Below are 27,690 nucleotides of genomic sequence, written 5' to 3'. Positions count from 1 at the left end.
CTCAGCTGTCGTGTCATATACATGTTGGGTATCAAGTACATGTTCTTTAACCTTGCTAGAAATGTTAGATATTACATTTTTTCACCCTTTTAATAAGATTGCTAGGTCTGTTACTAGATATTTTTTTCTATCAATTCTTCATCTACTGTCAGTTTATATCAAATGATTAACATTATACGTATATTAGCCCTATGTTATGCATTTTGCATGGTTTTATATAGTTCACATTTCTAATATATAGTTCTATAATATCTTTTATACTGTGTACACATGCCTTAGAAATGTGTTTTTTTAGCCTCTGCTGAAAATCCGCAACCATAGTATTATGTCTACAAAACCAGAGCCTCCTGGAAATGATTCCATTATGAGACGCAACAAAGAAAATACTCCAACACGCAGGTAATAACAGGGGATTATAATATGTTATTGTACCAAGTGTTAGATAAGTATCATGGCACCAACCTATTTTCTCTTTTGTAGTCTTGTTGATGAAGACAACGATAGTTCAGAACTAGATGGTAAGTTTTCACAGTTAACATGAAACTTGCACAATATCATGTCCAACCTGGAGAGGATCCTCCCCTGCTTTAAAGAGCTTACAATTTAAAGTCTTAGGGGGAATGAATACGACAAAGAGCATGGGGGTTATTTAGATGATAGCCTGTTGCTGTGGAAGACAGAATGTATGATGTATAATGTTTACATTCTAGTACAAGTGCATTATAAAACGACAATGCAAAAACACTCTGAATTGTAAGTGAGCAGTAGATTTTTTTATGAAAAATTAAAACATTGCTTTTCATATACATATACACTGTGAAATCTTGCACATGCTCAGTAGGAGATGGTACCTCAGAAAATGTGCATATAAAAAGACTGTGCACAAATTGATAATGTAACTTGGCTAGACATTCTCTAAAAACCACAAACTCTGTCTAAATCTTTAAATATAATTTTGATTTTTGTATCCATTTAAAGACAAAAAATCTAAATTTTAATAAAAAGATCAATTTTAAAAAGAAAAAGGAAGAAACTTCCTCCATCATTTAAAACTCCCTCCACTCTCCTGTAAAACTCCCTTCACCCTCCTATAAGTTTTCCTCACCTCTCATGTAAAACTCCCTCCACCCTCCTGTAAAACTCCCTCCTTCCTCCTGTAAAACTCCATCCACTCCCCTTTAAAACTCCCTTTACCCTCCTGTAATACTCCTTCCATCCTCCTGTAAAACGTCTTCCTTCCTCCTGGAAAACTCCCTCCTTCCTCCTGGAAAACTCCCTCCTTCCAACTGTAAAACTCCATCCTTCCTCCTGTAAAACTCTTTCCACTCCCCTGTAAAACTCCCTTTACCCTCCTGTAAAACACCCTCCACTCCCCTGTTTAACTCCCTCCACCTTCCTGTAAAACTCCCTCCACTCCCCTGAAAAACTCCTTCCTTCCAACTGTAAAACTCCTTCCTTCCTCCTGTAAAACTTACTCCTGTAAAACTTCAAACTGTAAAACTCCCTTCACCCTCCTGTAAAACTCCATTTACCCTCCTGTAAAACTCCCTTTACCCTCCTGTAAAACACCCTCCACTCCCCTGTTTAACTCCCTCCACCTTCCTGTAAAACTCCCTCCACTCCCCTGTAAAACTCCCTCCTTCCAACTGTAAAACTCCTTCCTTCCTCCTGTAAAACTTACTCCTGTAAAACTTCCAACTGTAAAACTCCCTTCACCCTCCTGTAAAACTCCCTTTACCCTCCTGTAAAACACCCTCCACTCCCCTGTTTAACTCCCTCCACTCCCCTGTTTAACTCCCTCCACTCCCCTGTTTAACTCCCTCCACTCCCCTGTTTAACTCCCTCTACCTTCCTGTAAAACTCCCTCCACTCCCCTGTAAAACTCCCTCCTTCCAACTGTAAAACTCCTTCCTTCCTCCTGTAAAACTCCTTCCTTCCTCCTGTAAAACTTCCAACTGTAAAACCCCCTTCACCCTCCTGTAAAACTCCCTTCACCCTCCTGTAAAAATCCCTCCACTCCCCTGTTAAACTCCCTCCTTCCAACTGTAAAACTCCCTCCACTCCCCTGTAAAACTCCTTTTACCCTCCTATAAAACTCCATCCGCCCTCCTGTAAAACTCCCTTTGCCCTCATGTAAAACTCCCTCCTTCCTCCTAGAAAACTCCCTTCTTCCAACTGTAAAACTCCCTCCTTCCTCCTGTAAAACTCCATCCACTCCCCTGTAAAACTCCCTTTTACCCTCCTGTAAAACTCCCTCCACCCTCCTGTAAAACTCCCTCCTTCCTCCTGTAAAACTCCCTCCACCCTCCTGTAAAACTCCCTTCCTTCCTCCTGGAAAACACCTTCCTTCCTCCTGTAAAACGCCTTCCTTCCTCCTGGAAAACTCCCTCCTTCCTCCTGGAAAACTCCCTCCTTCCTCCTGGAAAACTCCCTCCACTCACCTGTAAAACTCTCTCCTTCCAACTGTAAAACTCCCTCCACTGTCCTCTAAAACTCCATCCTTCCAACTTTAAAACTCCCTCCTTCCAACTGTAAAACTCCCTCCTGTAAAAATCCCTTCACCCTCATGTAAAACTCCCTCCTTCCTCCTTTAAAACTCCCTCCACCCTCCTGTAAAACTCCCTCCACCCTGCTGTAAAACTCCCTCCACCCTGCTGTAAAACTCCCTCCACCCTGCTGTAAAACTCCCTCCACCCTGCTGTAAAATTCCATCCTTCCTCCTGTAAAACTTCCACCACCCTCCTGTAAAACTCCCTCCTTCCTCCTGTAAAACGTCCTCCACACTCCTGTAAAACTCCCTCCTTCCTCCTGTAAAACGTCCTCCACACTCCTGTAAAACTCCCTCCTTTAAAACTCCCTCCTTCCTCCTTTAAAACTCCCTCCACCCTCCTTTAAAACTCCCTCCACCCTGCTATAAAACTCCCTCCACCCTGCTGTAAAACTCCCTCCACCCTGCTGTAAAACTCCCTCCACCCTGCTGTAAAATTCCATCCTTCCTCCTGTAAAACTTCCACCACCCTCCTGTAAAACTCCCTCCTTCCTCCTGTAAAACTCCCTCCACTCTCCTGTAAAACTCCCTCCAACTTCTCGTAAAATTCCCTCCACCCTCCTGTGAAACTCGCTCTTTCCTCCTGTAAAACTCCCTCCACTCTCTTGTAAAACTCCCTTCACTCTCTTGTAAAACTCCCTCCTTCCTCCTGAAAAACTCCCTTTACACTCCTGTAAAACTCCCTCCTTCCTCCTTTAAAACTCCCTCCTTCTAACTGTAAAGCTCCCTCCACTCTCCTGTAAAACTCCCTCCAACCTCCTATAAAACTCCCTCCAACCTCCTGTAAAACTCCCTCCAACCTACTGTAAAACTCCCTCCTCCTAAATGTAGAACTCCCTTAACTCTCTTGTAAAACTCCCTCCACCCTGCTGTAAAACTTCCTCCTTTCTCCTGTAAAACTCCCTCCACCCTCCTTTAAAACTCCCTCCTTCCTCCTGTAAAACTCCCTCCTTCCTCCTGTAAAACTCCCTCCACCCTCCTGTAAAACTCCCTCCTACCTCCTGTAAAACTCCCTCCTTTCTCCTGTAAAACTCCCTCCACCCTCCTGTAAAACTCCCTCCACCCTCCTGTAAAACTCCCTCCTTCCTCCTGTAAAACTCTCTCCACCCTCCTGTAAATCTCCCTCCTTCCTCCTGTAAATCTCTCTCCACCCTCCTGTAAATCTCCCTCCTTCCTCCTGTAAATCTCTCTCCACCCTGCTGAAAAACTCCCTCTACACTCCTGTAAATCTCCTTCCTTCCAACTGTAAAATTCCCTCCTTCCTCCTGTAAAACTCCCTCCATCCTCCTGTAAAACTCCCTCCATCCTCCTGTAAAACTCCCTCCATCCTCCTGTAAAACTCCCTCCATCCTCCTGTAAAACTCCCTCCATCCTCCTGTAAAACTCCCTCCTACCTCCTTTAAAACTCCCTCTTTCTAACTTTAAAACTCCCTCCACCCTGCTGTAAAACTCCCTCTACACTCCTGTAAAACTCCTTCCTTCCAACTGTAAAATTCCCTCCTTCCTCCTGTAAAACTTCCTCCACACTCCTGTAAAACTCCCTCCTTCCTCCTGTAAAACTCCCTTCTTCCTCCTTTAAAACTCCCTTCTTCCTCTTGTAAAACTCCCTCCACTCTCCTGTAAAACTCCCTCATTCCTCCTTTAAAACTCCCTCCTAACTGTAAAACTCCCTCCACCCTCCTGTAAGTTTTCCCCCACTCTCCTGTAAAACTCCCTCCACTCTCCTGTAAAACTCCCTCCACTCTCCTGTAAAACTCCCTCCACTCCCCTGTAAAACTCCCTCCTTCCAACTGTAAAACTCCTTCCTTCCTCCTGTAAAACTTCCAACTGTAAAACTCCCTTCACCCTCCTGTAAAACTCCCTTTACCCTCCTGTAAAACACCCTCCACTCCCCTGTTTACCTCCCTCCACCTTCCTGTAAAACTCCCTCCACTCCCCTGAAAAACTCCCTCCTTCCAACTGTAAAACTCCTTCCTTCCTCCTGTAAAACTTACTCCTGTAAAACTTCCAACTGTAAAACTCCCTTCACCCTCCTGTAAAACTCCCTCCTTCCTCCTGAAAAACTCCCTTTACACTCCTGTAAAACTCCCTCCTTCCTCCTTTAAAACTCCCTCCTTCTAACTGTAAAGCTCCCTCCACTCTCCTGTAAAACTCCCTCCAACCTCCTATAAAACTCCCTCCAACCTCCTGTAAAACTCCCTCCAACCTACTGTAAAACTCCCTCCTCCTAAATGTAGAACTCCCTTAACTCTCCTGTAAAACTCCCTCCACCCTGCTGTAAAACTTCCTCCTTTCTCCTGTAAAACTCCCTCCACCCTCCTGTAAAACTCCCTCCTTCCTCCTGTAAAACTCCCTCCTTCCTCCTGTAAAACTCCCTCCACCCTCCTGTAAAACTCCCTCCTACCTCCTGTAAAACTCCCTCCTTTCTCCTGTAAAACTCCCTCCACCCTCCTGTAAAACTCCCTCCACCCTCCTGTAAAACTCCCTCCACCCTCCTGTAAAACTCCCTCCTTCCTCCTGTAAAACTCTCTCCACCCTCCTGTAAATCTCCCTCCTTCCTCCTGTAAATCTCTCTCCACCCTCCTGTAAATCTCCCTCCTTCCTCCTGTAAATCTCTCTCCACCCTGCTGTAAAACTCCCTCTACACTCCTGTAAATCTCCTTCCTTCCAACTGTAAAATTCCCTCCTTCCTCCTGTAAAACTCCCTCCATCCTCCTGTAAAACTCCCTCCATCCTCCTGTAAAACTCCCTCCATCCTCCTGTAAAACTCCCTCCATCCTCCTGTAAAACTCCCTCCATCCTCCTGTAAAACTCCCTCCTACCTCCTTTAAAACTCCCTCTTTCTAACTTTAAAACTCCCTCCACCCTGCTGTAAAACTCCCTCTACACTCCTGTAAAACTCCTTCCTTCCAACTGTAAAATTCCCTCCTTCCTCCTGTAAAACTTCCTCCACACTCCTGTAAAACTCCCTCCTTCCTCCTGTAAAACTCCCTTCTTCCTCCTTTAAAACTCCCTTCTTCCTCTTGTAAAACTCCCTCCACTCTCCTGTAAAACTCCCTCATTCCTCCTTTAAAACTCCCTCCTAACTGTAAAACTCCCTCCACCCTCCTGTAAGTTTTCCCCCACTCTCCTGTAAAACTCCCTCCACTCTCCTGTAAAACTCCCTCCACTCTCCTGTAAAACTCCCTCCACTCCCCTGTAAAACTCCCTCCACTCCCCTGTAAAACTCCCTCCTTCCAACTGTAAAACTCCTTCCTTCCTCCTGTAAAACTTCCAACTGTAAAACTCCCTTCACCCTCCTGTAAAACTCCCTTTACCCTCCTGTAAAACACCCTCCACTCCCCTGTTTACCTCCCTCCACCTTCCTGTAAAACTCCCTCCACTCCCCTGAAAAACTCCCTCCTTCCAACTGTAAAACTCCTTCCTTCCTCCTGTAAAACTTACTCCTGTAAAACTTCCAACTGTAAAACTCCCTTCACCCTCCTGTAAAACTCCCTCCTTCCTCCTGAAAAACTCCCTTTACACTCCTGTAAAACTCCCTCCTTCCTCCTTTAAAACTCCCTCCTTCTAACTGTAAAGCTCCCTCCACTCTCCTGTAAAACTCCCTCCAACCTCCTATAAAACTCCCTCCAACCTCCTGTAAAACTCCCTCCAACCTACTGTAAAACTCCCTCCTCCTAAATGTAGAACTCCCTTAACTCTCCTGTAAAACTCCCTCCACCCTGCTGTAAAACTTCCTCCTTTCTCCTGTAAAACTCCCTCCACCCTCCTTTAAAACTCCCTCCTTCCTCCTGTAAAACTCCCTCCTTCCTCCTGTAAAACTCCCTCCACCCTCCTGTAAAACTCCCTCCTACCTCCTGTAAAACTCCCTCCTTTCTCCTGTAAAACTCCCTCTACCCTCCTGTAAAACTCCCTCCACCCTCCTGTAAAACTCCCTCCACCCTCCTGTAAAACTCCCTCCTTCCTCCTGTAAAACTCTCTCCACCCTCCTGTAAATCTCCCTCCTTCCTCCTGTAAATCTCTCTCCACCCTCCTGTAAATCTCCCTCCTTCCTCCTGTAAATCTCTCTCCACCCTGCTGTAAAACTCCCTCTACACTCCTGTAAATCTCCTTCCTTCCAACTGTAAAATTCCCTCCTTCCTCCTGTAAAACTCCCTCCATCCTCCTGTAAAACTCCCTCCATCCTCCTGTAAAACTCCCTCCATCCTCCTGTAAAACTCCCTCCATCCTCCTGTAAAACTCCCTCCATCCTCCTGTAAAACTCCCTCCTACCTCCTTTAAAACTCCCTCTTTCTAACTTTAAAACTCCCTCCACCCTGCTGTAAAACTCCCTCTACACTCCTGTAAAACTCCTTCCTTCCAACTGTAAAATTCCCTCCTTCCTCCTGTAAAACTTCCTCCACACTCCTGTAAAACTCCCTCCTTCCTCCTGTAAAACTCCCTTCTTCCTCCTTTAAAACTCCCTTCTTCCTCTTGTAAAACTCCCTCCACTCTCCTGTAAAACTCCCTCATTCCTCCTTTAAAACTCCCTCCTAACTGTAAAACTCCCTCCACCCTCCTGTAAGTTTTCCCCCACTCTCCTGTAAAACTCCCTCCACTCTCCTGTAAAACTCCCTCCACTCTCCTGTAAAACTCCCTCCACTCCCCTGTAAAACTCCCTCCACTCCCCTGTAAAACTCCCTCCTTCCAACTGTAAAACTCCTTCCTTCCTCCTGTAAAACTTCCAACTGTAAAACTCCCTTCACCCTCCTGTAAAACTCCCTTTACCCTCCTGTAAAACACCCTCCACTCCCCTGTTTACCTCCCTCTACCTTCCTGTAAAACTCCCTCCACTCCCCTGAAAAACTCCCTCCTTCCAACTGTAAAACTCCTTCCTTCCTCCTGTAAAACTTACTCCTGTAAAACTTCCAACTGTAAAACTCCCTTCACCCTCCTGTAAAACTCCCTTCACCCTCCTGTAAAACTCCCTTCACCCTCCTGTAAAACACCCTCCACTCCCCTGTTTAACTCCCTCCACTCCCCTGTAAAACTCCCTCCACCTTCCTGTAAAACTCCCTCCACCTTCCTGTAAAACTCCCTCCACTCCCCTGTAAAACTCCCTCCTTCCAACTGTAAAACTCCTTCCTTCCTCCTGTAAAACTTCCAACTGTAAAACCACCTTCACCCTCCTGTAAAACTCCCTTCACCCTCCTGTAAAACTCCCTTCACCCTCCTGTAAAACTCCCTTCACCCTCCTGTAAAACTCCCTTCACCCTCCTGTAAAAATCCCTCCACTCCCCTGTTAAACTCCCTCCTTCCAACTGTAAAACTCCCTCCACTCCCCTGTAAAACTCCCTTTACCCTCCTGTAAAACTCCATCCACCCTCCTGTAAAACTCCCTTTGCCCTCATGTAAAACTCCCTCCTTCCTCCTAGAAAACTCCCTTCTTCCAACTGTAAAACTCCCTCTTTCCTCCTGTAAAACTCCATCCACTCCCCTGTAAAACTCCCTTTTACCCTCCTGTAAAACTCCCTCCACCCTCCTGTAAAACTCCCTCCTTCCTCCTGTAAAACTCCCTCCCTCCTGTAAAACTCCCTCCACCCTTCTGTAAAACTCCCTTCTCCATCCTGTAAAACGCCTTCCTTCCTCCTGGAAAACACCTTCCTTCCTCCTGGAAAACACCTTCCTTCCTCCTGGAAAACTCCCTCCTTCCTCCTGGAAAACTCCCTCCTTCCTCCTGGAAAACTCCCTCCACTTACCTGGAAAACTCTCTCCTTCCAACTGTAAAACTCCCTCCACTGTCCTCTAAAACTCCATCCTTCCAACTTTAAAACTCCCTCCTTCCAACTGTAAAACTCCCTCCTTCCTCCTGTAAAACTCCCTTCACCCTCATGTAAAACTCCCTCCACCCTCCTGTAAAACTCCCTCCTTCCTCCTGTAAAACTCCCTCCCTCCTGTAAAACTCCCTCCACCCTTCTGTAAAACTCCCTTCTCCATCCTGTAAAACGCCTTCCTTCCTCCTGGAAAACACCTTCCTTCCTCCTGGAAAACTCCCTCCTTCCTCCTGGAAAACTCCCTCCACTCACCTGGAAAACTCTCTCCTTCCAACTGTAAAACTCCCTCCACTGTCCTCTAAAACTCCATCCTTCCAACTTTAAAACTCCCTCCTTCCAACTGTAAAACTCCCTCCTTCCTCCTGTAAAACTCCCTCCACCCTCCTGTAAAACTCCATCCTTCTCCTTTAAAACTCCCTACTTCTAACTTTAAAACTCCCTCCACCCTGCTGTAAAACTCCCTCCACCCTGCTGTAAAACTCCCTCCACCCTGCTGTAAAACTCCCTCCTTCCAACTGTAAAATTCCCTCCTTCCTCCTGGAAAACTTCCACCACCCTCCTGTAAAACTCCCTCCTTCCTCCTGTAAAACATCCTCCTTCCTCCTGTAAAACTTCCTCCACACTCCTGTAAAACTCCCTCATTTAAAACTCCCTTCTTCTAACTGTAAAACTCCCTCCTTCCTCCTGTAAAACTCCCTCCACTCTCCTGTAAAACTCCCTCCAACTTCTCGTAAAATTCCCTCCACCCTCTTGTGAAACTCGCTCTTTCCTCCTGTAAAACTCCCTCCACTCTCTTGTAAAACTCCCTTCACTCTCTTGTAAAACTCCCTCCTTCCTCCTGAAAAACTCCCTTTACACTCCTGTAAAACACCCTCCACTCCCCTGTTTAACTCCCTCCACTCCCCTGTTTAACTCCCTCCACCTTCCTGTAAAACTCCCTCCACTCCCCTGTAAAACTCCCTCCTTCCAACTGTAAAGCTCCCTCCACTCTCCTGTAAAACTCCCTCCAACCTCCTGTAAAACTCCCTCCAACCTCCTGTAAAACTCCCTCCAACCTCCTATAAAACTCCCTCCTCCTAAATGTAGAACTCCCTTAACTCTCCTGTAAAACTCCCTCCACCCTGCTGTAAAACTTCCTCCTTTCTCATGTAAAACTCCCTCCACCCTCCTTTAAAACTCCCTCCATCCTACTGTAAAACTCCCTCCATCCTCCTGTAAATCTCTCTCCACCCTCCTGTAAAACTCCCTCCTACCTCCTGTAAAACTCCCTCCTTTCTCCTGTAAAACTCCCTTCTTTCTCCTGTAAAACTCCCTCCTTTCTCCTGTAAAACTCCCTCCTTCCAACTGTAAAGCTCCCTCCACTCTCCTGTAAAACTCCCTCCAACCTCCTGTAAAACTCCCTCCAACCTCCTGTAAAACTCCCTCCAACCTCCTATAAAACTCCCTCCTCCTAAATGTAGAACTCCCTTAACTCTCCTGTAAAACTCCCTCCACCCTGCTGTAAAACTTCCTCCTTTCTCATGTAAAACTCCCTCCATCCTCCTGTAAAACTCCCTCCATCCTCCTGTAAAACTCCCTCCATCCTCCTGTAAATCTCTCTCCACCCTCCTGTAAAACTCCTTCCTACCTCCTTTAAAACTCCCTCTTTCTAACTTTAAAACTCCCTCCACCCTTCTGTAAAACTCCCTTCTCCATCCTGTAAAACGCCTTCCTTCCTCCTGGAAAACACCTTCCTTCCTCCTGTAAAACACTTTCCTTCCTCCTGGAAAACTCCCTCCTTCCTCCTGGAAAACTCCCCCCACTCACCTGGAAAACTCTCTCCTTCCAACTGTAAAACTCCCTCCACTGTCCTCTAAAACTCCATCCTTCCAACTTTAAAACTCCCTCCTTCCAACTGTAAAACTCCCTCCTTCCTCCTGTAAAACTCCCTTCACCCTCATGTAAAACTCCCTCCTTCCTCCTTTAAAACTCCCTCCACCCTCCTGTAAAACTCCCTCCATCCTGCTGTAAAACTCCCTCCACCCTGCTGTAAAACTCCATCCACCCTGCTGTAAAATTCCCTCCTTCCTCCTGTAAAACTTCCACCACCCTCCTGTAAAACTCCCTCCTTCCTCCTGTAAAACTTCCTCCTTCCTCCTGTAAAACTTCCTCCACACTCCTGTAAAACTCCCTTTACCCTCCTGTAAAACACCCTCCACTCCCCTGTTTACCTCCCTCCACCTTCCTGTAAAACTCCCTCCACTCCCCTGTAAAACTCCCTCCTTCCAACTGTAAAACTCCTTCCTTCCTCCTGTAAAACTTACTCCTGTAAAACTTCCAACTGTAAAACTCCCTTCACCCTCCTGTAAAACTCCCTTCACCCTCCTGTAAAACTCCCTTTACCCTCCTGTAAAACACCCTCCACTCCCCTGTTTACCTCCCTCCACCTTCCTGTAAAACTCCCTCCACTCCCCTGTAAAACTCCCTCCTTCCAACTGTAAAACTCCTTCCTTCCTCCTGTAAAACTTACTCCTGTAAAACTTCCAACTGTAAAACTCCCTTCACCCTCCTGTAAAACTCCCTTCACCCTCCTGTAAAACTCCCTTCACCCTCCTGTAAAACACCCTCCACTCCCCTGTTTAACTCCCTCCACTCCCCTGTAAAACTCCCTCCACCTTCCTGTAAAACTCCCTCCACCTTCCTGTAAAACTCCCTCCACTCCCCTGTAAAACTCCCTCCTTCCAACTGTAAAACTCCATCCTTCCTCCTGTAAAACTTCCAACTGTAAAACCACCTTCACCCTCCTGTAAAACTCCCTTCACCCTCCTGTAAAACTCCCTTCACCCTCCTGTAAAACTCCCTTCACCCTCCTGTAAAAATCCCTCCACTCCCCTGTTAAACTCCCTCCTTCCAACTGTAAAACTCCCTCCACTCCCCTGTAAAACTCCCTTTACCCTCCTGTAAAACTCCATCCACCCTCCTGTAAAACTACCTTTGTCCTCATGTAAAACTCCCTCCTTCCTCCTTCCTCCTTCCTCCTAGAAAACTCCCTTCTTCCAACTGTAAAACTCCCTCTTTCCTCCTGTAAAACTCCATCCACTCCCCTGTAAAACTCCCTTTTACCCTCCTGTAAAACTCCCTCCACCCTCCTATAAAACTCCCTCCTTCCTCCTGTAAAACTCCCTCCCTCCTGTAAAACTCCCTCCACCCTTCTGTAAAACTCCCTTCTCCATCCTGTAAAACGCCTTCCTTCCTCCTGGAAAACACCTTCCTTCCTCCTGTAAAACACCTTCCTTCCTCCTGGAAAACTCCCTCCTTCCTCCTGGAAAACTCCCTCCTTCCTCCTGGAAAACTCCCTCCACTCACCTGGAAAACTCTCTCCTTCCAACTGTAAAACTCCCTCCACTGTCCTTTAAAACTCCATCCTTCCAACTTTAAAACTCCCTCCTTCCAACTGTAAAACTCCCTCCTTCCTCCTGTAAAACTCCCTTCACCCTCATGTAAAACTCCCTCCTTCCTCCTTTAAAACTCCCTCCACCCTCCTGTAAAACTCCATCCTTCCTCCTTTAAAACTCCCTACTTCTAACTTTAAAACTCCCTCCACCCTGCTGTAAACCACCCTGCTGTAAAACTCCCTTCACCCTGCTGTAAAACTCCCTCCACCCTGCTGTAAAACTCCCTCCACCCTGCTGTAAAACTCCCTCCTTCCAACTGTAAAATTCCCTCCTTCCTCCTGGAAAACTTCCACCACCCTCCTGTAAAACTCCCTCCTTCCTCCTGTAAAACGTCCTCCTTCCTCCTGTAAAACTTCCTCCACACTCCTGTAAAACTCCCTCCTTTAAAACTCCCTTCTTCTAACTGTAAAACTCCCTCCTTCCTCCTGTAAAACTCCCTCCACTCTCCTGTAAAACTCCCTCCAACTTCTCGTAAAATTCCCTCCACCCTCCTGTGAAACTCGCTCTTTCCTCCTGTAAAACTCCCTCCACTCTCTTGTAAAACTCCCTTCACTCTCTTGTAAAACTCCCTCCTTCCTCCTGAAAAACTCCCTTTACACTCCTGTAAAACACCCTCCACTCCCCTGTTTAACTCCCTCCACTCCCCTGTTTAACTCCCTCCACCTTCCTGTAAAACTCCCTCCACTCCCCTGTAAAACTCCCTCCTTCCAACTGTAAAGCTCCCTCCACTCTCCTGTAAAACTCCCTCCAACCTCCTGTAAAACTCCCTCCAACCTCCTGTAAAACTCCCTCCAACCTCCTGTAAAACTCCCTCCTCCTAAATGTAGAACTCCCTTAACTCTCCTGTAAAACTCCTTCCTTCCAACTGTAAAATTCCCTCCTTCCTCCTGTAAAACTCCCTCCATCCTCCTATAAAACTCCCTCCATCCTCCTGTAAAACTCCCTCCATCCTCCTGTAAAACTCCCTCCATCCTCCTGTAAAACTCCCTCCATCCTCCTGTAAATCTCTCTCCACCCTCCTGTAAAACTCCTTCCTACCTCCTTTAAAACTCCCTCTTTCTAACTTTAAAACTCCCTCCACCCTGCTGTAAAACTCCTTCCTTCCAACTGTAAAATTCCCTCCTTCCAACTGTAAAATTCCCTCCTTCCTCCTGTAAAATTCCCTCTTTCCTCCTGTAAAACTTCCTCCACACTCCTGTAAAACTCCCTCCTTCCTCCTGTAAAACTCCCTTCTTCCTCCTTTAAAACTCCCTTCTTCCTCCTTTAAAACTCCCTCCACTCTCCTGTAAAACTCCCTCATTCCTCCTTTAAAACTCCCTCCTAACTGTAAAACTCCCTCCACCCTCCTGTAAGTTTTCCCCCACTCTCCTGTAAAAGTCCCTCCACTCTCCTGTAAAAGTCCCTCCACTCTCCTGTAAAAGTCCCTCCACTCTCCTGTAAAAGTCCCTCTTTCCTCCTTTCAAACTCCCTCCACCCTCCTGTAAAACTCCCTTCACTCTCCTGTAAAATTCCCTCCTTTCTCCTGTAAATCTCCCTCCACCCTCCTGTAAAACTCCCTCCACCCTCCTGTAAAATTCCCTCCTTGATTCTGTAAAATTCCCTCCTTGATTCTGTAAAATTCCCTCCTTCCTCCTTTAAAACTCCCTTCACCCTCCTGTAAAACTCCTCCCACTCTCCTGAAAAAACATAATTTATGTAAGAACTCCCTCCTTCCTCCTGTAAAACTCCCTACACCCTCCTGTAAAACTCCTCCCACTCTCCTGAAAAAACATAATTTATGTAAGAACTTACCTGATAAATTCATTTCTTTCATATTAGCAAGAGTCCATAAGCTAGTGACGTATGGGATATACATTCCTACCAGGAGGGGCAAAGTTTCCCAAACCTCAAAATGCCTATAAATACACCCCTCACCACACCCACAATTCAGTTTAACGAATAACCAAGAAGTGGGGTGATAAGAAAGGAGCGAAAGCATCAAAAATAAGGAATTGGAATAATTGTGCTTTACACAAAAAAACCATAACCAATACAAAAAAGGGTGGGCCTCATGGACTCTTGCTAATATTAAAGAAATTAATTTATCAGGTAAGTTCTTACATAAATTATGTTTTCTTTCATGTAATTAGCAAGAGTCCATGAGCTAGTGACGTATGGGATAGCAGATACCCAGGATGTGGAACATCCACGCAAGAGTCACTAGAGAGGGAGGGATAAAAGAAAGACAGCCAATTCCACTGAAAAAATAATCCACAACCCAAATCAAAAAAATTTAAATAATAAAGCAGAAGAATCAAACTGAAAAAGCTGCCTGAAGTACTTTTCTACCAAAAACTGCTTCTGAAGAAGAGAAAACATCAAAATGGTAGAATTTAGTAAAAGTATGCAAAGAAGACCAAGTTGCTGCTTTGCAAATCTGATCAACAGAAGCTTCATTCCTAAAAGCCCAGGAAGTAGAAACTGACCTAGTAGAATGAGCCGTAATCCTTTGAGGTGGGGACTTACCCGACTCTACATAAGCATGATGAATCAAAGACTTTAACCAAGATGCCAATGAAATGGCAGAAGCCTTCTGACCTTTCCTGGAACCAGAAAAGATAACAAATAGACTAGAAGTCTTTCTGAAACCTTTAGTAGCTTCAACATAATATTTCAAAGCTCTTACTACATCCAAAGAATGTAAAGATCTCACCAGAGAATTCTTAGGATTAGGACACAATGAAGGGACAACAATTTCTCTACTAATGTTGTTAGAATTCACAACTTTAGGTAAAAATTTAAAAGAAGTCCGCAACACTGCCTTATCCTGATGAAAAATCAGAAAAGGAGATTCACAAGAAAGAGCAGATAACTCAGAAACTCTTCTAGCAGAAGAGATGGCCAAAGGAAACAAAACTTTCCAAGAAAGTAATTTAATATCCAGAGAATGCATAGGTTCAAACGGAGGAGCCTGTAAAGCCCTCAGAACCAAATTAAGACTCCAAGGAGGAGAGATTAACTTAATGACAGGCTTGATACGAACCAAAGCCTGTACAAAACAATGAATATCAGGAAGATTAGCAATCTTTCTGTGAAAAAGAACAGAAAGAGCAGAGATTTGTCCTTTCAAGGAGCTTGCAGACAAACCCTTGTCCAACCCATCCTGAAGAAACTGTAAATTTCTAAGAATTCTAAAAGAATGCCAAGAGAATTTATGAGAAGAACACCAAGAAATGTAAGTCTTCCAGACTCGGTAATATATCTTCCTAGACACAGATTTACGAGCCTGTAACATAGTATTAATCACTGAGTCAGAGAAACCTCTATGACTAAGTATCAAGCGTTCAATCTCCATACCTTCAAATTTAATGATTTGAGATCCTGATGGAAAAATTGGCCTTGAGATAGAAGGTCTGGCCCTAATGGAAGTGTCCAAGGTTGGCAACTGGCCATCCGAACGAGATCCGCATACCAAAACCTGTGAGGCCATGCTGGAGCCACCAGCAGTACAAACGAACGCTCCATTAGGATTTTGGAAATCACTTTTGGAAGAGGAACTAAAGGCGGAAAGATATTAGCAGGATGATAATTCCAAGGAAGCGACAACGCGTCCACTGCTTCCGCCTGAGGATCCCTGGATCTGGACAGATACCTGGGAAGTTTCTTGTTGAGATGAGAGGCCATCAGATCTATTTCTGGAAGTCCCCAGATTTGAACAATCTAAAGAAATACCTCTGGGTGAAGAGACCATTCGCCCGGATGTAACGTCTGGCGACTGAGATAATCCGCTTCCCAATTGTCTATACCTGGGATGTGAACTGCAGAAATTAGACAGGAGCTGGATTCCGCCCATACAAGTATCCGAGATACTTCTTTCATAGCCTGAGGACTGTGAGTCCCACCTTGATGACTGACATACGCCACGGTTGTGACATTGTCTGTCTGAAAACAAATAAAAGATTCTCTCTTCAGAAGAGGCCAGAACTGAAGAGCTCTGAAAATCGCACGGAGTTCCAAAATGTTGATTGGTAATCTCGCCTCCTGAGATTCCCAAACCTCCTGCGCTGCCAGAGATCCCCATACAGCTCCCCAACCTGAAAGACTTGCATCTGTTGAGATCACAGTCCAGGTTGGACGAACAAAAGAGGCCCCTTGAATTAAACAATGGTGATTCAACCACCAAGTCAGAGAAGATCGAACATTGGGATTTAAGGATATTAATTGTGATATCTTTGTATAATCCCTGCACCACTGGTTCAGCATACAAAGCTGGAGAGGTCTCATGTGAAAACGAGCAAAAGGGATCACACACGATGCAGCAGTCATGAGACCTAGAATTTCCATGCACAAAGCTACCGAAGGGAACAATTGAGACTGAAGGTTTCGACAAGTTGAAACCAATTTCAGACGTTTCATTTCTGTTAGAGACAAAGTCATGGACACTGAATCTATTTGGAAACCCAAAAAGGTTACCCTTGTCTGAGGAATCAAGGAACTCTTTGGTAAATTGATTCTCCAACCATGTCTTTGAAGAAACAACACAAGTTCATTCGTATGAGATTCTGCAGAATGTAAAGACTGAGCAAGTACCAAGATATCGTCCAAATAAGGAAATACCGCAATACCCTGTTCTCTGATTACAGAGAGAAGGGCACCGAGAACCTTTGAAAAGATCCTTGGAGCTGTTGCTAGGCCAAACGGAAGGGCAACAAACTGGTAATGCTTGTCTAGAAAAGAGAATCTCAGGAACTGATAGTGATCTGGATGAATTGGAATATGAAGATATGCATCCTGTAAGTCTATTTTAGACATATAATGCCCTTGTTGAACAAAAGGCAGAATAGTCCTTATAGTCACCATTTTGAATGTTGGTATCCTTACATAACGATTCAATATTTTTAGATCCAGAACTGGTCTGAAGGAATTCTCCTTCTTTGGTACAATGAATAGATTTGAGTAAAACCCCAGACCCCGTTCCAGAACTGAAACTGGCACAATTACCCCAGCCGACTCTAGGTCTGAAACACATTTCAGAAACGCATGAGCCTTCACTGGGTTTACTGGAATGCGTGAGAGAAAAAATCTTCTCACAGGCGGCCTTACCTCGAAACCTATTCTGTACCCTTGTGAAACAATGTTCTGAACCCAAAGACTGTGAATCGAATTGATCCAAACATCTTTGAAAAATCGTAACCTGCCCCCTACCAGCTGTGCTGGAATGAGGGCCGCACCTTCATGCGGATTTGGGAGCTGGTTTTGACTTTCTAAAAGGCTTGGATTTATTCCAGACTGGAGAAGGTTTCCAAACGGAGACCATTCCTTTAGGGGAAGGGTCAGGCTTCTGATCCTTATTCTGACGAAAGGAACGAAAACGATTAGCAGCCCTATATTTACCTTTAGATTTTTTGTCCTGAGGCAAAAAGGCTCCTTTCCCCCCAGTAACAGTTGAAATTATTGAATCCAACTGTGAACCAAATAATTTATAACCTTGGAAAGAAAGAGAAAGCAATGTTGACTTAGAAGTCATATCTGCATTCCAAGATTTAAGCCATAAAGCTCTTCTAGCTAAAATAGCTAAAGACATATACCTGACATCAATTCTAATGATATAAAAAATGGCATCACAAACAAAGTTATTAGCATGTTGAAGGAGTTTAACAATTCTATAAGCATTATGGTCTGACACTTGTTGCACTAAAGCTTCCAACCAGAAAGTGGAAGCTGCAGCAACATCAGCCAAAGAAATAGCAGGTCTAAGAAGATTACCTGAACATAAATAAGCCTTCCTTAGAAAGGATTCAAGCTTCCTATCTAATGGATCCTTAAAGGAAGTACTATCTGCCGTAGGAATAGTAGTACGTTTAGCAAGAGTAGAGATAGCCCCATCAACTTTGGGGATTTTTTCCCAAAACTCTAATCTATCAGATGGCAAAGGGTACAATTTCTTAAACCTTGGTGAAGAAGTAAATGACGTACCCAGACTATTCCATTCCCTAGAAATTACTTCTGAAATAGCATCAGGAACTGGAAAACTTCTGGAATAACTACATGAGGTTTAAAAACTGAATTTAAACGCTTAGTAGATTTAGTATCTTGAGGACTAGACTCCTCCATATCTAATGCAATCAACAATTCTTTAAGTAAAGAACGAATAAATTCCATCTTAAACAAATATGAAGATTTATCAGTGTCAATATCTGAGGCAGAATCTTCTGAACCAGATAGATCCTCATCAGAAACAGATAAGTCAGAATGATGGCGGTCACTTAAAAATTCATCTGAAATATGAGAAGTTTTAAAAGACCTTTTACGTTTACTGGAAGGAGGAATAACAGACAGAGCTTTCCTAATGGAATTAGAAACAAATTCTCTTACATTAACAGGAACATCCTGAACATTAGATGTTGAAGGAAAAACAACAGGTAAAGGATTATTACTAATGGAGACATTATCTGCGTTAGAAAGTTTATCATGACAACTAACACAAACTACAGCCGGAGGAACAGTTACCAAAAGTTTACAACAAATGCACTTAGCTTCGGTAGAACCAACATCAGGCAGCGTCTTTCCAGAAGTAGATTCTGATCCAGGGTCAGGTTGTGACATCTTGCAATATGTAATAGAAAAAACAACATATACAGGGAGTGCAGAATTATTAGGCAAATGAGTATTTTGACCACATCATCCTCTTTATGCATGTTGTCTTACTCCAAGCTGTATAGGCTCGAAAGCCTACTACCAATTAAGCATATTAGGTGATGTGCATCTCTGTAATGAGAAGGGGTGTGGTCTAATGACATCAACACCCTATATCAGGTGTGCATAATTATTAGGCAACTTCCTTTCCGTTGGCAAAATGGGTCAAAAGAAGGACTTGACAGGCTCAGAGAAGTCAAAAATATTGAGATATCTTGCAGAGGGATGCAGCACTCTTAAAATTGCAAAGCTTCTGAAGCGTGATCATCGAACAATCAAGCGTTTCATTCAAAATAGTCAACAGGGTCGCAAGAAGCGTGTGGAAAAACCAAGGCGCAAAATAACTGCCCATGAACTGAGAAAAGTCAAGCATGCAGCTGCCAAGATGCCACTTGCCACCAGTTTGGCCATATTTCAGAGCTGCAACATCACTGGAGTGCCCAAAAGCACAAGGTGTGCAATACTCAGAGACATGGCCAAGGTAAGAAAGGCTGAAAGACGACCACCACTGAACAAGACACACAAGCTGAAACGTCAAGACTGGGCCAAGAAATATCTCAAGACTGATTTTTCTAAGGTTTTATGGACTGATGAAATGAGAGTGAGTCTTGATGGGCCAGATGGATGGGCCCGTGGCTGGATTGGTAAAGGGCAGAGAGCTCCAGTCCGACTCAGACGCCAGCAAGGTGGAGGTGGAGTACTGGTTTGGGCTGGTATCATCAAAGATGAGCTTGTGGGGCCTTTTCGGGTTGAGGATGGAGTCAAGCTCAACTCCCAGTCCTACTGCCAGTTTCTGGAAGACACCTTCTTCAAGCAGTGGTACAGGAAGAAGTCTGCATCCTTCAAGAAAAACATGATTTTCATGCAGGACAATGCTCCATCACACACGTCCAAGTACTCCACAGCGTGGCTGGCAAGAAAGGGTATAAAAGAAGAAAATCTAATGACATGGCCTCCTTGTTCACCTGATCTGAACCCCATTGAGAACCTGTGGTCCATCATCAAATGTGAGATTTACAAGGAGGGAAAACAGTACACACCTCTGAACAGTGTCTGGGAGGCTGTGGTTGCTGCTGCACGCAATGTTGATGGTGAACAGATCAAAACACTGACAGAATCCATGGATGGCAGGCTTTTGAGTGTCCTTGCAAAGAAAGGTGTCTATATTGGTCACTGATTTGTTTTTGTTTTGTTTTTGAATGTCAGAAATGTATATTTGTGAATGTTGAGATGTTATATTGGTTTCACTGGTAAAAATAAATAATTGAAATGGGTATATATTTGTTTTTTGTTAAGTTGCCTAATAATTATGCACAGTAATAGTCACCTGCACACACAGATATCCCCCTAAAATAGCTATAACTAAAAACAAACTAAAAACTACTTCCAAAACTATTCAGCTTTGATATTAATGAGTTTTTTGGGTTCATTGTGAACATGGTTGTTGTTCAATAATAAAATTAATCCTCAAAAATACAACTTGCCTAATAATTCTGCACTCCCTGTAAAGCAAAATGATCAAATTCCTTAAATGACAGTTTCAGGAATGGGAAAAAATGCAAAACAAACAAGCCTCTAGCAACCAGAAGAAACAAAAAAGTGGGACTTAAATAATGTGAAAAAAAGTGGCGCCAATTATGAAGCCCACATTTTTTGCCCCAAATATGACGCCCACATTTTTTGGCGCCAAGTATGACGCCCACATTTTTTGGCGCCAAGTATGATGCCACATCCTTTGGTGCCGAAAACGACGCCCACATTTTTTGGCGCAAAAAAACATCTGTAACACACATGCGTCAAAAAATGACGCAACCACGTGCAAACTTCCGGCGTCAACTATGGCGCCGGAAATTACAAAATTTTGCACCAAAAAAGTTCACGCCAAGAATGACGCAATAAATTGAAGCATTTTCTGCCCCCGCGAGCCTAACAGCCCGCAGAGAAAAAAGTAAATTGGAAATTTTTAAGGTAAGAAAAAATATTTATTCATATGCATTTTCCCAAAATAATGAAACTGACAGTCTGAAAGAAGGAATACTGATTATCCTGAATCATGGCAAATATAAGTTTAAAACATATATTTAGAACTTTACATATAAAGTGCCCAACCATAGCTTAGAGTGTCATAAATAAAATAAGACTTACTTACCCTGAGACACTCATCTACATATAGTAGATAGCCAAACCAGTACTGAAACGAGAATCAGTAGAGGTAATGGTATATAAGAGTATATCGTCGATCTGAAAAGGGAGGTAGGAGAAGAAATCTCTACGACCGATAACAGAGAACCTATGAAATAGATCCCCTAGAGGAAGACCATTGTATTCAAATAGGCAATACTCTCTTCACATCCCTCTGACATTCACTGCACTCTGAGAGGAAAACCGGGCTTCAGCCTGCTGCGAAGCGCATATCAACGTAGAATCTAGCACAAACTTACTTCACCACCTCCATGGGAGGCAAAGTTTGTAAAACTGAATTGTGGGTGTGGTGAGGGGTGTATTTATAGGCATTTTGAGGTTTGGGAAACTTTGCCCCTCCTGGTACGAATGTATATCCCATACGTCACTAGCTCATGGTCTCTTGCTAATTACATGAAAGAAACTCCCTTTACCCTCCTGTAAAATTCCCTTCTTCCTCCTGTAAAACTCCCTCCTTCCTCCTGTAAAACTCCCTCCTTCCTCCTGTAAAACTCCCTCCTTCCAACTGTAAAACTCCCTCCTTCCAACTGTAAAACTTGCTCCTTCCAACTGTAAAACTTCCTCCTTCCAACTGTAAAACTCCTTCCACTCTCCTGTAAAACTCCCTCCTTCCTCCTGTAAAACTCCCTCCCTCTGTAAAACTCCCTCCTTCCTCCTGTAAAACTCCCTACACCCTCCTGTAAAACTCCTCCCACACTCCTGTAAAACTCCCTCCTTCCTCCTGTAAAACTCCCTCCTTCCTCCTGTAAAACTTCCTCCTTCCTCCTGTAAAACTCCCTTTACCCTCCTGTAAAACTCCTTCCACTCTCCTGTAAAAATCCCTCCTTCCAACTGTAAAACTCCCTCCTTCCAACTGTAAAACTTCCTCCTTCCTCCTGTAAAACTCTTTCCACTCTCCTGTAAAACTCCCTCCTTCCTCCTGTAAAACTCCCTCCCTCCACCTGTAAAACTCCCTCCTTCCTCCTGTAAAACTCCCTACATCCTCCTGTAAAACTTCCTACACCCTCCTGTAAAACTCCTCCCACTCTCCTGTAAAACTCCCTCCTTCCTCCTGTAAAACTCCCTCCTTTCTCCTGTAAAACTTCCTCCTTCCTCCTGTAAAACTTCCTCCTTCCTCCTGTAAAACTCCCTTTACCCTCCTGTAAAACTCCCTTTACCCTCCTGTAAAACTCCTTCCACTCTCCTGTAAACTCCCTCCTTCCTCCTGTAAAACTCCCTCCTTCCTCCTAGAAAATTCCCTCCTTCCTCCTGTAAAACTCCCTCCTTCCTCCTGTAAAACTCCTTCCACTCTCCTGTAAAACTCCCTCCTTCCTCCTGTAAAACTCCCTCCTTCCACCTGTAAAACTCCCTCCTTCCTCCTGTAAAACTCCCTCCTTCCTCCTGTAAAACTCCCTCCTTCCTCCTGTAAAACTCCCTCCTTCCTCCTAGAAAATTCCCTCCTTCCTCCTTTAAAACTCCCTCCTTCCTCCTGTAAAACTCCCTCCACCCTCCTGTAAAACTCCCTCCACCCTCCTGTAAAACTCCTTCCACTCTCCTGTAAAACTCCTTCCACTCTCCTGTAAAACTCCCTCCTTCCTCCTGTAAATGTCCCTCCTTCCTCCTGTAAAACTTCCTCCTTCCTCCTGTAAAACTCCTTCCACTCTCCTGTAAAACTCCTTCCACTCTCCTGTAAAACTCCCTCCTTCCTCCTGTAAATGTCCCTCCTTCCTCCTGTAAAACTTCCTCCTTCCTCCTGTAAAACTCCTTCCACTCTCCTGTAAAACTCCCTCCTTCCACCTGTAAAACTCCCTCCTTCTACCTGTAAAACTCCCTCCTTCTAACTGTAAAACTCCCTCCTGCCAACTGTAAAACTCCCTCCTGCCAACTGTAAAACTCCCTCCTGCCAACTGTGAAATAGTGATGTCGCGAACCTAAAATTTTCGGTTCGCGAACGGCGGACTCGAACTTCCGGTATTGTTCGCGAACCCGCCATTGAATTCAATAGGCAGGCGAACTTTAAAACCTACAAGGACTCTTTCTGGCCACAATAGTGATGGAAAAGTTGTTTCAAGGGTACTAACACCTGGACTGTGGCATGCTGGAGGGGGACCCCTGGCAAAATTCCCATGCAAAATTACATAGTTTATGCAGAGTCTGCTTTTAACCCATAATGGGCCTAAATCAACTAACATTCCCAAATTGTTTGCAATAACGTGCTTTAAAACATCAGATGATTATGATGTCGTATCTATCAGGTAGTGTAAGGGTTACGGTCGCATCACAGTGACAGAGCAAACTCCAAGTGTTACGCACCGCAATCAACCGCAAACAGTCCACTTGCACAACCACGAGATGGATAGATAGATTTGATAGGTAGATACATAGATAACATAGCTCAATCGATGCAATATACATATGATCGATACACTGTACATAGCTCAATAGATGCAATATACATTCGATCGATACGAATTACATCGATCAATAGATGCAATATACATTTGATAGATACGAATGTTATCGAATCAAAGATGCAATATACATTTTATAGATACGAATTACATTGATCAATAGATGCAATCTACATTTGATCGATACGTTTGATAGTTCGATCGATTTGATATATAAATAAATGGATTTGAAATATATATAATTTCCCTGACAGAGTATAACAATAAGACATGTGGTCTGTGACCCGTGGTGTGTTAAGTAGTAATATTCTTAACATTTTACTACAACCTGTTACTCCCCCTATCAGATGAGGTCTATATGGCCTTCATTTGTGGAACCGGGAGATGGAAGAAGATGATTGTTCTGTCCTCCTACTTCAAATTTGTCAGAAACACAAGTGGCTGTCTCAAAACATCCCGGACAGAAGATAGATTGATAGATAGGATAGATAGATATACATAGATTGATAGTTAGATAGAATCGATAGAAGAGAAATAGATAGATTTGTTAGATATATAATTACCCTGATAAAGTCTAATAATTAAACATGCGTTCTTGGACCCAACTAGGTTGTGTTAAGTAGTACTATTCTTCGCACTTTCAGCCCTGTAACTCCCCCTATTGGTGGAGAAAAATGATTTAAATTATTTTTTGGGGGGGAAATTAAAAAAAGGTTAAACACATATGAGTCGTGGCTCATAGTCTAGGGAGGGCAGCAAGTAAACACAGTAGGCTCTGTATTATGTCAGCAAAACACACAGGCCTGATAGAAAATTATATTAGATTACACTATCAAACAAATTTAAACATTTTTTTTATATATTTACATTAAGGTGAAGAAGATATGAGTGCTGGGTGGCTGCCTGGCACAGACCAATTAACCAAAAGACTGAAAAAAATGAGGTATATTAATGCTGATTGAGCCTGACAGATACAGGCCTGATAGTAAATGTAATTAGATTACACTAGCAAAATATTTTTTTTTTTTAAATTTAAAATAATGTTAGAAACAGATATTAACACTGGTGGCTGGCACAGAGCAATGAACCAGATTATATGCTGTGTGACACAGGCCTGATAGAAAATGAAAAAAAATTACACTAGCAAAATAATTACATTTTTTGGTTAGTTAAATTTAAACTAATGTTGTTAGGGAGATATCAGTGGTGGCAGTAATCACAGCATATGCTGTGAGCCTTAAACACACAGCCTGAAAGCCAGGCAAATGCTAATAAAAAAAAAACGAAAAGAAAAAAAAAACGGCACGAAATATAGCCCTAAAAAGGGCTTTTTGGGGTGCTGTGCTTGCAGCAGAGATGAGTGGAGTCCTTCTGGACTGTAAATACACTAGCCTAGCTATGTTTTTCCTATTAATGTCAGGAGCAAAAACACAACACGTCCTCTCATTAAGAAAGCAAGGTCGTTATGAGTCTAAAATGGCGGATTCCGAGTAGCTGGGAGGGTCTGTGAGGGAGTGTCTGATGTTGATTGGCTCTAATGTGTCAGACGGCTGTGACATAAAGGGTCAAAGTTTCCTCAATGATGACACATAGGGGCGGATCGAACATTGCCATGTGTTCGCCCACAAACGCGAACAAGCTATGTTCGCTGTAAAACGTTCGCGGGCGAACAGTTCGGGACATCACTACTGTAAAACTCCCTCCTGCCAACTGTAAAACTTCCTCCTTCCTCCTGTAAAACTCCCTTTACCCTCCTGTAAAACTCCTTCCACTCTCTTGTAAAACTCCCTCCTTCCTCCTGTAAAACTCCCTCCTTCCTCCTGTAAATTTCCCTCCTTCCTCCTGTAAAACTCCTTCCACTCTCCTGTAAAACTCCCTCCTTCCTCCTGTAAAACTCCCTCCTTCCTCCTGTAAAACTCCCTCCTTCCTCCTGTAAAACTCCTTCCACTCTCCTGTAAAACTCCCTCCTTCCTCCTGTAAAACTCCCTCCTTCCTCCTGTAAATTTCCCTCCTTCCTCCTGTAAAACTCCTTCCACTCTCCTGTAAAACTCCCTCCTTCCTCCTGTAAAACTCCCTCCTTCCTCCTGTAAAACTCCCTCCTTCCACCTGTAAAACTCCCTCCACCCTCCTGTAAAACTCCTGTCACCCTCCTGTAAAACTCCCTCCCCCCTCCTGTAAAACTCCCTCCCCCCTCCTGTAAAACTCCCTCCCTCCTCCTGTAAAACTCTCTCCATTTATACAGCCACTAACTCACTCACTTTATTTCCTGGTTCCTTACTCTGACAACACAAGTGGAGCGCAAACGATTTTGCAAGGGATTTCTTGATAATACAAGTTGAGCAAAATCGCTATACATTACACAGTACAGTTACAGTCATATTACCACTGTCTAATAAAAATTATTCTCAAATTTTTTTGCATACAATAGTTATAAGGGCTCAAAGATATGAGATCTCGGTTGTTAGAAAAAAAAAGCAGCAAAAGGAATACATACATATTCATGTCTAAAGATGTATGTGTGTGTGTGTGTATATATATATATATAGTGTGTGTGTGTGTATATATATATATATATATATATATATATATGTGTGTGATATATGTGTGTGTGTGTGTGTGTGTGTGTATATATATATATATATATATATATATATATATTTTGTGTCTGTGTGTATATATACTGTATGTATATATATATATATATATATATATATATATATATATCAATGTAAATATTTGCATAGGAAATTAGCACATCTAGGCAAGATTCCCCGCTCGCTTTTTCCCAGAAATACCTCATATACAATGTTACCAATGCACAAGAGAATCCTGGGTAAAAAATCCTGTTAAAAGGATAGCTGTATTAAAACAGTATTTTGAAGCAAAAAAACTGAGATTTGCATATCTAATTTGCATATCTTACCCAGAATTATCTTGTGCAAAAATAATTTATTGAGGTTACGTTTCGGGTAGAAGAACCCCTTCTTCTGACAAACAATGTGAAATACAAACATATATAGGCCTATTAGGCCCACCCTAAAGGCAAATCAGTGAACACCGTGTGCAAAACAAAGCTACTGAGCATGTAACGTGAATCATGTAAGCAATCGTGTACTAAATATTATAGTGATTAATAAGTTCGTTTTTGGCCGTACTTGGGGTTATTAGAAATTGTTGCGGTTTTTTCTTTCTGTAATTTTTTAGCCTGGGGCGAATCTACACCAGCGGACAGAGCTATTGCATCCTTTTATGCACTATAATATTTAGTACACGATTGCTTACATGAGTCACGTTACATGCTCAGTAGCTTTGTTTTGCACACGGTGCTCACTGATTTATTGCCTTTAGGGTGGGCCTAATAGGCCTATATATGTTTGTATTTCACATTGTTTGATTGTCAGAAGAAGGGGTTCTTCTACCCCGAAACGTCACCTCAATAAATTATTTTTGCACAGTTGACTGAAGTCCGGTGAGTGCTTTATAATCTTTCATTATTGACACCCAGACAGCACCCCGGCGGATGCAATACTTTTGGTGAGAGTGCACGCACATTGTGCTTAGTTTACATATATATTTATTTATGACTAAAGAGAACATATTCTGTTACGTAAAGAAATGTGGAATTAGTGCTATTGAGAATCTTTTGCACGATAGTGGGGGGGGGGGTTTCAAACTTTTTTCTCTCCATTGGCTCCTAAGGGGGAATGCATGAACGCGATCTTTAATTTCGAATTTTGACTTTTTGCACAAGTCAGGTAACTGCTGGAGAAAAAAAACAGTTTGCTTTTAATACCAGCACAACCCGACTAGCGCAAAAAAGAAAATCCTAGCAGAGTTTTTACTATAGCAAAAACACAAAATACTGCTCCACTTGTAATCTAACCCTATATAGTATAACAGCAAACACCATATCCCTCCCTTGCGGAGTGCAATGCGCTGCAGATTCGCATTTAATCAGGGGGGTGTCACTCAACCCGATCGTACTCGATTGGATTGGATTGAATTGCGGCAATGTCTGTCCGCCTCCTCAGAGCAGGCGGACAGGTTATGGAGCATCATAACTGGTGTTTCTGGCGAGCCAACACGTACCCTTAAGCTCCATACGGAATAAATGGGCCCCTCAGTGTTGTTATCCATGTTATTGTGTTCTTGGAATAATTTGTGTCATCTTCTGCACAAATAAGAAGTTAATAAACCAACCAATAGGTAAAAATGACTAAAAAATACTAAAATAATTGTGACAATTAGAATAGGTATATAGAAAAAATGGTAGAAACCAATATTGTTTAATAGTGCAGTATTCCTGTCCCAAATGTCATGAAGAATAGAGAATGTAAGCATCAAACTCTCCAAATGCAGGGATCAGGGAAATATTTACAGAGCCGCTCATTCAACAATACTTCTTCAGTAAGAAAAGTCACTTCCATGTGTGCATCTGTATCAGGAAAAAACTTCACAAAATGCCCAACCCCCCTGTGGTATTATACTCACAAGTGATGCAGCACTCTGTGGTATTATCCTCACAAGTGGTGCAGCACTCTGTGGTATTATACTCACAAGTGATGCAGCACTCTGTGGTATTATCCTCACAAGTGGTGCAGCACTCTGTGGTATTATACTGACAAGTG

General features: G+C 43.3%; 1 protein-coding gene across 1 annotated transcript in view; it reads left to right on the top strand.

The window, feature by feature from the left end:
• CARD11 (caspase recruitment domain family member 11) overlaps positions 1-27,690 on the top strand; it is a 1,057,928-nt gene that overhangs the window by 621,358 nt on the left and 408,880 nt on the right. The window contains exons 13-14 of the mRNA XM_053696753.1: positions 296-399; positions 481-518. Of these exons, the coding sequence (XP_053552728.1) occupies positions 296-399; positions 481-518 (142 nt within the window). The remainder of the gene's footprint in view (positions 1-295; positions 400-480; positions 519-27,690) is intronic.

Source organism: Bombina bombina, unplaced genomic scaffold (assembly GCF_027579735.1).
Source record: "Bombina bombina isolate aBomBom1 unplaced genomic scaffold, aBomBom1.pri scaffold_78_1, whole genome shotgun sequence".
In the NCBI taxonomy this organism is placed as follows: Eukaryota; Metazoa; Chordata; class Amphibia; order Anura; family Bombinatoridae; genus Bombina; species Bombina bombina.
This window is presented reverse-complemented; position numbering and strand designations above follow the sequence as displayed.